This window comes from Lolium rigidum, chromosome 2 (assembly GCF_022539505.1).
Source record: "Lolium rigidum isolate FL_2022 chromosome 2, APGP_CSIRO_Lrig_0.1, whole genome shotgun sequence".
Lineage (NCBI taxonomy): Eukaryota > Viridiplantae > Streptophyta > Magnoliopsida > Poales > Poaceae > Lolium > Lolium rigidum.
Genome location: NC_061509.1, coordinates 277,069,515 through 277,081,175, shown reverse-complemented (window position 1 = coordinate 277,081,175; position 11,661 = coordinate 277,069,515). Strand labels below are relative to the sequence as shown.

Genomic DNA, 11,661 nt, shown 5'->3' with positions numbered 1-11,661 from the left:
TTTTTATCTAGACACTCTTTTTGTTAGGAAACACTCCATGTAGCGTATTTTATTAGTGCATAGAAGCATGGTATAACAATAGAGGACCGTGACATCCATCTAAATGGACTCTCTTGCAAAATCATAGGCTCTCATATTAATCATTAGTTTTTACCTTTTTCATGTTTTCTCTACCCATCTTTTCTATGTTTATGCAAAGTGTAAATGCTCAAGGTATCTACTCTTATGCTCATCTCTTGTTCTATATCATTACCCTACTTTTTTGTTATGATTTTTCTACCAAGAGTTAGAGTATTTATTTTAGCCGTACTCAAACTTTTTGGTTTATTTCTACTCTACCTTATTGTTAGCCTTATTATGGTTATCCCTCAAAACACCGATGCTTATTAATTGGCTCTGCTTATATCAAAATGTTCCCTATATCTCCTGCTTTTGAAATACTCTTTACATATGTATGGATCCGTAAATGATGTCCTACTGAACAATCGCCGGAGTTCACTCTTGAAAAATGTGTTAATACGCTTCCATATATGAAGCGACCCTCAATTGAGGTGCCACAAATTTAATCGAAGTTTTTCCTGTGTGTTACCACCATAGTGGTAAATGAATCCTTATTGCATGAAGGCACACATGATGACTAGCTACAAATCATAAAGATACTAGATTTTAATGTGCGCCTTGGCGCACGATCCCGTGAAGTTTGTGTCAATTTTCATTTTGTAAACATTGATAGAAATTAAGCAATTAATGAAGAGTGAATAATTATACGTTTAATTCCCATAAAGGGAAAACTTATTAGTCGATAAAGAGGAGCAAAAGAACATAACATATCATGTGGATTAAACACAACGGTAAATTGGAAAAATGCAGTGCATATAAATGTCAAAAGTAGGAAAATATTATACACAAATATGAAAACATTGTTACTCCGTATTTCTTTTGTTATGAGATAACGGTAGTTAAACATAGGAAAACATCAAAGAGTTTGATTGGCAGCTTGACAATGAGTGAACGGATGAGGCTTGAAGAAACTATGCAAGAAATTATTATCTTGATACGTATAATATTCCCAAATAAATTAGTCTTCTTCAACAACATTATACGTGCACATAGGGCATGTGTCTTGGTGGAAGGATCCCGTAAAATTCACACCAATGTGATGCGTGTATATGGGCATGTGTCTTGGTGCCGAACCAGTAAAATTTACACCAATGTACAGTTTGTATAACATTGATAAAAGTCAGGTGATAAGATGATAATACGATTTTTTAGATTTTACAGAACAGAGACAATAGAATAAAATTAGGATAAAGCCCGTGAAATCATAAATAGAGTAGCACACGCTTATGTACAATCAGGAAAATAGAGGAATATTCTGAGGCTCACAGACCATCAAACATTAAATAAGAAAACTATCCGATGGGTGAAACACTATGTAAATGGTCACCAGTACAAAATGTCTTACTACAGGGTGTTGAGTGTATACAGTAATCAATAGCCTTTACACTGTTTGCTCGACGGATAGCCAGACTTCTCCAATATATTGATATATATAACATACCAATAGAGGAAGGTCACCGTCACTTCACACTTCGTGGGTATAGTGTTGTACAATGGATATGGAAGCTGCCATGATCAAGACCCTGGATGGAATCTCATCGACAACCATGGCTTAACCTGGTAAGAAAGGACGGGGTATCATATTAGCCAAGGTTGCATTGTACATAAAGAACATTTGTGCTTTCTTGGTTGTAGTCCGAGAAAGTAAATCATTTTTTCAATTGATCCATCAGTCGGTATGTATTTTAATTTTTGAAAGAGTCTGGTGGGAAAAGCAAGAATTTATCTCACAAAGGATATGTAAGGGAACATAATACTATAAATGCAAGCCATTGATTATTTGATATTTCTGTCAACCTCTATTTTCTGGAAAATTTCACCCAACTTTTTGAAAGGTATGCAGTTTTCAACCAGTTCATTGGTGTGTGCATTCTTTTGATCTTCTTGACATGAATTTTCACCATCGAGCAGAATGAAAAAAAAAAGTTAATCTTCCTCTGGGAAACATTGTATGATATCTCACATTCAATTTCGACAAACAATTGTGTCATCTCCGAATGTGAGTAAAAAAATAGATAGATAGATAGAATGATTATATAAACATGTGAAAACCATGTCCATGGAGGCATACCTCTTATCCAAACATATATCAAATCACCACTTCATAACATAGACATTCAGAAAATAACAACGTCCCTACACCCAAGACTAAGTAACAAGTGTCCATCCAAAGTTGTAAAGAAGTTTATTGTCTATAGAAGAACTATATTCTGGGCAGATCAATAAACTGGCCGCTATTTCAATGTGTCCAACCAAATTGCACAAATAAATATTACATGGAAAGCCTGGAACGTGGTCTACAATTTTTATTCAGGGTGTGCCTCGAAATTATGCTTGTAGAAATACAAGACTTAATTCTAAACTCACTGCACCAAACAGCCCAAGGAGAACCTTAATAGAAGATGTTTGAACGTGAACAGTGAACGGGCTAACACTTGTGAACCTTTTTTTTTGCGAAGAACACTTGTGAACCTTAACTCTCAATGTTGGCATGCACCCGTACTAATTTTCCAATTGCTAGTATAAACTAAACAACATGTCCATCTTTTCATATATAGGAAGTACAAAACAAACAACACCTGCAGAATTATTTTAGGGAGTTCCAACTCTGATTTTTCTCTTCATCTGAGTACAGGGACAGAGAAGAAACAAAACATAGCTTAGCAAACCCAGCTAATTAACCATTTTTATCCCATCGTAAATCTATCTATTGGCCAGATGCTTTGTTTCTACCAAGAACCAGAAACATCAAGGGAATGCTAAGATAACAGACCTTATGCTAAGATGGAGGCCGGCAACCTGTACTCGAGCAGCAGCGGCGACCCAAGGACATCGGAAACATACTTCAGCATAAGCAGTGACCCAACAGGAAATGCTGCTGAAATGAATAATAGAAACATCATACAAAACATATATATCAATATTTTGGAAACCCATCTGTACAACAACATAATTAACACAGTGGGATCACAAGGGGGATATTTGTACACTGCTGGCTCTACAGCTTAACATATAAGCTACCTAGCAAAAATAAAGCACAAAACAATTTATAATTCTCAGTGCGGTTCTAAGCTATACTATAGAACCTCCAATACTATCACTCTGCTCCACCGTGTAAGCCACATGGTGTAAACCTCTTTCTTCTTTCAGGTATCAATCTGTTAAGGCTTAGCTCTACATTTGTTCCAATAGTGAATGGGGATATACACTTAGTATGACGGCCAATACTGAAATATCCATAATAAATTTAATTGTTGAGAATTTCAATTCCAATTTTGTACTTTTTTAGTGAGCTCATAAATTTAATCTTGAGTTGTATAAGGTATGTGAAGTAAAACATGAAGCAGCATGATCTGCTAACCAGAGGACAAGCATACATTCAGAGTTTCAGAAATCACAATCATCTTGCATGGCACTAAAATAACAACTACCAACCAAAAATACTAAATAGCGATTTGAGATAAGAAAAAGGAAAGACGCATCGGAATACACTTGGAAAACCAAAATATGAGAAAAGGAAGCGGGCAGGCAATTGGTCAAATGATAGGAGCCCATGACAGGTATAACAAATTCAGTTTATGTCTAATCCTGTAATCTGTGAGTCATGCACTGTTTACTTTTCTGAACCTATGAACAAAAGGAGAAAATCTTCAGCATACATGCGCAACTAATGTGTGAAATAAAACATATTTCCAGTTGTAAATGATAATGATAATCCAAATACTAACCGGAACAAGATCCATTTGAATTGCAGTGCAACAACTTCCTCTTCAGGTCCTGAAAAGAGGAGGCATACAGTTGTCGCGTAGTGGCCCCAACTCTTGCGATTCCTGTTTAATCTAGAAGAAATTCTTGAGGTAGAGCATATGACAGAAAGAAAGAGAGTTAAATTAAACAATAGAAATGCAACATATACTCTAACATTCAGATCCCACTTTAACAAATAATAGAGAGCATAGTACATCAGGACACCTATATTATATCCTTCTATAAGGATTGACTCTTCTCTAAACGCTTATTATAAAGAACTCCCTTGTGTAAAACACATAGGAAACCAAATTAAAGCAAGTAACTGGAATTGTTATAGGCTGCGCCAACCAGTAATATTTACCCACTATCGCAACACCCCGAAGCGTGTGAAAATGAATCTTAAGAGTCCGGAAAAGAAAATAGAAGCAATGATATACATAAAGAGACTTAACTTACCAATGTGTGTGCATAATTCCGTATCTGAGTATCTGCAAACAACCTGCTGAAATAACATGACATCCCGAATATTAGCAAGAATAAATAATGTGTTTGTCTAGCATCATTTAATAATGCTGAAATAACACAGAAATAGGTGTCGCCAAGAAAAACATGTGTTTGTCTAGCATCATTTATTTTTACAACTGAGAGAGCTCTTGATTGTACATGCCCCCACTTCCACATTTCTAGGCAACTAAGGTATGTCAGGGTACTGAAAAAAATCCCGCATGATTAGACCCTTGCTATTCGCACGGACACACACCCGACATACATTTACATATGATACATAGTTTTTGCATCAACTGAACAGAGTGGATGGGATTAAATAGCAAGGTTATATAACAACAGAAATAGAGAGAAGTAATCCTTCAACAGCCACAAGTAAAACGATCAGCTGGTCATGGCAGTTACTCGTTGAACAGTCCATCAGTGTAATCCACCAGAACAATCAAAGAGAAATGATAAAAAATAATTGAGATGCTCCAAAACAGACCTCATTTGGCGGCATGGACTACAGAAACAACGGATAATCTGAAACAATGGTTTTCGTGGCCACCTGCATCCTCGGACGATAGCTCCATGAGCTAGACATTCCACCGATTGGTCAATCGCTCCCAGCAACATATATATTGATATCATTTGTTCTAAGAATTAATTTCTCAATTAGTAGAGCCATATATTCCAGGGAAATCGCAGTTCATTTAAAATGTTTAATAGCCAAATAATATTGTAGAGCCATATATTTCTAGGGAAGACCGTTTTCCACTAAGGATGTCTGAACCACTGGACAAACTATGCTGAAATGTAAATATATGTGACACTGCTGTAGCTACTAAGAAAGATGAATTTTAGCCAGCCGAACTATATCAATAAATACCCGGTCTGTCTTTCTATTGTTATCCTCCTCAGCTTAGCCAACGTGCAAGAGGAGAAACCAACAACGCCTTTTTTCTGTGTCACACAAATCATTGGCAGGTCAAATCATTAAGCAGAAAACTTTCTAGAAACTCAATACCTATTTAGGAGCTGATACAGACTAATCAGTAAGTTTAACTCAGAAAACCCAGCTGCATGCATGAACACTCAATCTTCTATACAATATTTGGAGAACAAAAGAAGGGAGTACCTTATAAAGGAATTCAATGACAACGCACACAATGTAACATTTTAAGCTGTCAACTTATACCATTTTAAGTGGTTAACTTATTTATAATCAAGCAACATGGAATGTGCTAATCAACACCTTTTTAATTCCAGTAAAAAGGAAACATCTTCCATCAAAGAAAGACAAGCACAACATAGATATACAGAAATATACAGAAAGATCCAGAACACATGTCAACTATCCACCTATGTAGCTCCTAGAGCACCTAACCGTGGTGAATACGCTTGCAGTATTGGTCGATACAAAAATTAATTGAATTGCTAGACTATTGCTTAAGCTAGTTGACCAAACAGCTCAGTTTTGGTATTTAACTTTGCTCAACCAAATGATCCAATGAGTATGAAACAAATAACCTGGCTGAATTTTTGGCTGCCGAAGACGTAGCAGATGGGGCAGGTGAAGGATTTGGATTTGGATTATTAGACACATGCAAACCAAGCTGACACAAAAGACAAGTAATATATAAGAAATAAGTAAGCTGGTACTCAAAAATACAACCTGTAAATCCAACTAAGAATAATATGCCTAGATAGAAGGCTTGAAAAAAACAATTTTTCAATGAGCAAATTTATCTGAATTAAAATGCAACCCAAAAAATATAACTTTAATCCCTTTAAATCTGAAACTCGGAATTATGCATGGAACACACATATTCAAAAAATAACCAAGCATGATAATTTTGACCTTTGTATAATTACCTTATGGATATGATAATAGATGAGTTCCACTTCCATGGCTGCAAGCACATCCATTAGATGCTCTCCATGAACCTACATTTACATATCATGTTAATTAAATCAGACGCGGAATGTGTGTTTCTCTAAATGAATAATCAAATCAGGCTTTGCCTAATACTCCCTCCGTTCCTTTTTAATTGACTCGGATTTAGTACAAACTTGTACTAAATTCGAGTCAACTAAAAAAGAACGGAGGGAGTATAAGTTTTTAGTACTTGAATCTGCGATGCATGAAAACAACGAAACTTGGGAGGATATAGCGGAAATAATAGTTTTCCATGAAAAACAAAAAGATCCCAACTTGCACTACGGTTCAAAATACAAAAAGTTCTACAATTACCCACTGGAATAGTAAGATATGGTCCCATTCTTCTATTAAACTTCATCATCTTCCTTTAGAATACACCTGCACCAGAAAAAACATAGGGTAAATCAAATGTGCAACAAAAAGCAGGAACCAGGGACGAAGCTAGAAACAAATGCCGATGGTGTCATATCTATATTCTCTCCATGACACTGGGGTCAGACTATAAATCATCATGACTTAGTGCTAGTTAGTGAAGGTTTTGCTCTTTTTCGTTGGGGTCAGCTGACACCTGTGCCATTGAGGCAGCTCCATCCCTGGTAGGAACGCAATATATAATTGATGCAAACAGAAGATGCTGACTTCTTAAAAGTGTCTAATTGGACTCATGACATACAGAAGTGGGAGGCACATGATTTTGAACCCATCAAGTTCATATTAATCATGACACACAATATCTAATTAAGATAAAATAAACAATGTTATGGTTCAAAATTCAGTCCCAACCATTACCTACTCAAACAGCAAGATATAGGTCTATTTTTCTACTTCAATAGCCTTCCGTTAGAACACACCTGCAACAAAAAAACATGGGATCAAATTAAATGTGCAACCGGAAATGCAAAGGGAAAGGCCTATTTGGATCGATGACAAAATAGACCAAATTGGGTGCACATGGATTTGACCAAATCAAGTTCCTGTAGAACACGGCATACAATGTCTAAACAAGCAATGCCTGAAAATAGGAGTAAAATGAACACATACGGCTTGCCACAAAATGCATTTGTTCATGGAAATAGGATCAGAATGTTCAAGCACCTAATATTTTCGTAACTGCTCCATATCTAATGCGTGAAGTACCACACTATTGCAAGATCCATAGTAAAAGGCATGCCCTTTCAAACAAAAAGAAGATGCACATACATCGTCATCTTCTGAAGCAATTATTGTCCTCAGGCATTTCCACAAACACCTTGTGTACACCTGCAACCTCAAAATATGAGAGCAAAATAGAAGATGTTCAGGGAAGGGTATGGGAAGGCAAGGTAAGGATGACCGCTATACCTGAGGATGGTGCAACGAGGATGAGAAAATCATCCCCAATGTGTGCTTGCTGATGGGGAGGAGAAGGGACCAGCAGAGAAGGGTGGAGGAGGCAGAGCGTAGCCGAGAAGCAGCGGCCACTTGCCGCTCCTACCAGCGATGTCCGCCATCCCCGCGCCATCTTCCGGCTGCGGCTATTGCTGCTGCTGAGGCGGCCGTGATGGTGAAGAAAAGGACAGCGTCGCTGGCGCAGAGGACGAGCCGGAGAAGGAACCGGCGGCGGAGTGTGGCGGAGATGCACGCGAGATGGCGGCGAGTGAGGGAGACGCGAGGGGACGGGAGGAGAAGGGAGGGCTGGGCGGGTCGCTGCCCCTTTTTCCTCTCCTCCAATCACATTTTTTTTCTCGCTGAGGAGGAGAAGTGTGGCCGGCCGGCCAGCGGCGGCGGTCGGCGGCGGAGGGGCGGCGGTCGGCAACGGAGGGGTGGCGGCCTGCGGTGGCCTGCGGCGGAGGGCGCAGGTAGAGGAGACGAGGACGAGGGAAGAGGAGGAGACGAGACAGGCGCTGCCTCTGCGAGGATAGGGTTTGGCTCGGTTGGCTTTTCCTCCGTTGATTCCTTTCTTTTCCTTCTCAGCCAATCCTCGCGCGACACGTGGCCCAGTCTTTGAAGAGAAAACGAGACGAGCGACCCAACCCAGGCACGCGAGGTGGCTGCCGTGGATAGCCTCAGAGAGCCCCATGGGGGTGCAGAAATCATACCTTTAGATGCAGGACTACAGATTGTTTATGTAAAAGAGAAAGACAATAAGCACGGGAATCATCCTTACACATCACACAACAAGAGAAGTGTGCTACTATATTCGCATTAGATGAATGCATATTTATATTTTGTTTTTTTATGTAGATCGCCCATCCTTCTCCTTTCCTTAATTTCTTGATAAAATTTCCCATGCATACCAATTGAGTGGCCGAAGGTGTCATCCATTTTTTTTAAAAAAAAACTCATTGGGCCTAGCTTCATCTAATTAAAGAGTTTGTTTTCTCTCTCCAGGAAACCTTCAAACATCACATCTATAGTCTCAGCTCAAACCATCTACACCTAGTGTAGTTGATAATCACAACAATGGCATCCACCAACAGCTAGACCCTCGAGCCTGATTTGTAAGTGTCCGCGCCACGCAAGTTCCGTGCCACCGTCATGGACTAGCACACCCCGGCACCTAAGCTCGCCCCACACATCGTCGGCAGTGCCCACCGTGTTGAGGGAGATGGCGGGGCCGACATTGTTAGGCATTACAACTGCGGCTCAGGTACACATACCACACATATGACATACATTCATGTCACCTTCTCTCCAGCCCAAATGTTAAAATCGTAACACGCACTATATTGTGCAGTCATTCCCTTCAACGTCAGAAACAAGAAGGTTGAGTTTCTCGATGTGGACAAGTGCGAGTGCAAATACACCATAGAGTGTGACGACGTTGAGACGTCCACGTGGAACATCAAGATGAAGCCAATGGACAATGTTGGGAGTGTGGCGAAGGTGGAATGCACGTCCAAGGGTGTGCAGGATAATGACATCGACGCGGACGTATTGTTCCCGAAGTGCAGGATTGGAATATAGTGTTATGATGAGGGAGTGAGTTAGACAAGTAGCCTTTGTTCAGTCGCATCTAAGAAAGCATACGTTCTTTGCATTGGATGCTCTCGACTAGTATAATGTTTTTCTTGGAATCCCGTGAACCCATCCATACCAAAGTACTTCCGATTTGATGTACTGTGACTTTGGTGTGCTTCGACTATATAAAACTTAGTGCAAGGGAGAAACGTAAATTTATACGCCATAATATATATTTGACGATCAACACCTTTTCTACTTTGGTGATGATTTTATTGGTCTTGCCTATTATTTCTCATTCTTGAACGTGTTCTTTCGGTATTATTATCCTGTTATCCTTTTTGACAGAGTTGTTGTTCACTTAACATTTGAATCAGTTGAAGAGCCGAATCGGCAAGCAAAGAAGGGCTCCATGTCATCAGTGGTGCATTTTCTATGTATTTTTCAACTACTATTTCTGATGGACCGTGATTCGTAATCTTCGTAATTTTATGGCTTGAAAAAACCTACTAATTTTAAATAAGAGTGTCATGTATTTTACATATTTCCTTTTAGTCTCGTGTAAAACCATGAAGAACATACATAAGCAAGATACATAAGATTCAAACAAACACACAGGTCCATAAAGCATCCTTTTATTTAACTTCATAAGTCCATATTCAGCTTGCTCTAGCATACCAGTGAGGTTGGACTAGTTTTATTCGATCGGGGAGAAAGCACCATTATTACATATGATCCCTCTTTGCTAACTTAGTTGTAGGCGTCCGGGTTGGCAATGAGATAGGCCTCAACAGTCTTAAACATTTCGGCGGCAGAGTCCTTGGCCTTGAGCATCATGTCCTTCGCTTCCACGCCCTTGGATGTGCACTCCACCATTGCTACACTCCCACCGTTAGCCGTTGGCTTCATCTTGATGTTCCACGTAGATGTCTCAACGCCATCACACTCAATGGTGTATTTGCACTCGCACTTGTCCACATCGAGAAATTCAATCTTCTTCTTCATGGAGTTGAAGGGCACAGCTGCAGGATCATGTACTTGTTATGATTTGAACATGTGTGCCAGACAGCATGTGACATTTATTTATACCATATATGTGGTATGCGTACCTGAGCCACATTTGTAGTGCCTGACGCTCCCAACGCCGCCATCTCCTTCAACGTGGTGGGCGGTGTCGACGATGTGTGGGGCAAGCTTGGGTGCCAGATTATGCCAGTCCATGACGGTGGCGCGGAACTTGCGCGGCGCGGACACCTGCGACTCGAGCTCGAGGGTCCAGCTGTTCGTGGAGGCCATTTGTGTGATTATCAACTACAACTGGGTGTTGAAGGTGTGAGCCGATACTATTGTACCAATAGGAGATGTGATGTCTGAAGGCTGCCTGGAGAGATGAAACGATGGCTTTAAATAGATGAAGCATGTGTTGGTGAAGCTAGGCCCATCGTGACTTTTTCAAACTGGATGGCACCGTTGGTCACTCGGTTGGCCTGACAGCACACTCTAGAAAGCTTTGTGCCTTATCAATGTTTAGTTAAATGGGACAAATGCATGGACAGATTAATCAAGAAATTAAGGAAACTAGCGTCCCTGCAGGACAAACCTCACGGACCAAACAGTCCTACAGGCGCAACTCCGAAACGCATCGTCCCCACGAGCGTCACGACTGAACGGGGAACCAAGCAACTTGTGGCGACGAGAATCGTCGCCACTCCGATGAAGCGCCACCCACACAGCCAACGAACCCAGATTCTGTCAAGCGGAGTAAATCCGAGAGAACCGTGCAAGATGTCCCTGCTGCCCAATGGGTATCTGTAATAAATAGGTTTAGAATACAAGCTACAACATGGCCTCGCAATAAGCTTAATTTTAAGATTAATAATGATGTGGCAGACACCTATGAGTTCTACTATCAGCCCTCCAACCCGCTGGCCCGTAGAGTAAATGATCAGGCCTGCCGGGTCTGTGATCCAAGTCTGCCGCCGCCACCCTGCCAGCTACGCCTGGCTGAAATGCGCTACACCGGTGGTTGAAGTCACGGCCACACCACACACCAGCTTCTGATCTGAGGTTTCAGCTGCCTGAGGTGGATGAGGGCGCCATTTGGCCAGAGATCACTTCATGAGGCCTAAGATTAGCCATACTGCTCAACGATCATGAATTTTTGCAGTCCTAGCGCTACATTATTGATAAGATCATAAGAGAGGCAATTTAGCAATATATCTGCATTTTCTGGAATCATCCGCTAATGGGATGCTTGGGCGCCAGCTTCCTGCTTTTCGCTGTTTTGCTCAACTTAGTAATAAATATTCTCTGAATCTGGACAATCAACGCCGTGTCTTCATTTTACCTGAAAATCCACACATCGAGATCCGTTAGTGGCGGTGGTCATCACGACTACACAAAGCAAGAATATTCAGAACTGA

At 40.5% G+C, this 11,661-nt stretch overlaps 1 protein-coding gene and 1 long non-coding RNA gene across 13 annotated transcripts; both read right to left on the bottom strand.

Annotated features, from left to right (window-relative positions):
• Positions 1 to 1,287: 1,287 nt before the first annotated feature.
• Positions 1,288 to 7,944, bottom strand: LOC124693508. Of its 11 annotated transcripts, none has more exons than XR_007000056.1 (10): positions 7,640 to 7,944; positions 7,499 to 7,558; positions 7,088 to 7,149; positions 6,611 to 6,676; positions 6,232 to 6,303; positions 4,862 to 5,972; positions 4,327 to 4,372; positions 3,849 to 3,959; positions 2,894 to 2,998; positions 1,288 to 1,677 (listed from the first exon to the last, which is right to left on the bottom strand). It is a non-coding gene; the product is annotated as an uncharacterized LOC124693508 (long non-coding RNA). The 11 variants fall into 11 exon arrangements; XR_007000057.1 differs by having other exon boundaries at positions 3,849 to 3,950; XR_007000058.1 differs by having other exon boundaries at positions 4,327 to 4,369.
• A 1,911-nt stretch (positions 7,945 to 9,855) lies between these two features.
• LOC124688881 (pathogenesis-related protein 1-like) lies at positions 9,856 to 10,625 on the bottom strand. Of its 2 annotated transcripts, XR_006998658.1 has the most exons (3): positions 10,348 to 10,625; positions 9,934 to 10,260; positions 9,856 to 9,899 (listed from the first exon to the last, which is right to left on the bottom strand). XR_006998658.1 is itself a non-coding variant. In XM_047222497.1 (2 exons), exons 1-2 carry the CDS (start codon positions 10,532 to 10,534, stop codon positions 9,989 to 9,991), a joined length of 459 nt encoding a protein of 152 aa, XP_047078453.1. In that variant the 5' UTR covers positions 10,535 to 10,625; the 3' UTR covers positions 9,856 to 9,988. The 2 variants fall into 2 exon arrangements, 1 of the variants encoding a protein (XP_047078453.1); XM_047222497.1 differs by having other exon boundaries at positions 9,856 to 10,260.
• Positions 10,626 to 11,661: the final 1,036 nt, after the last annotated feature.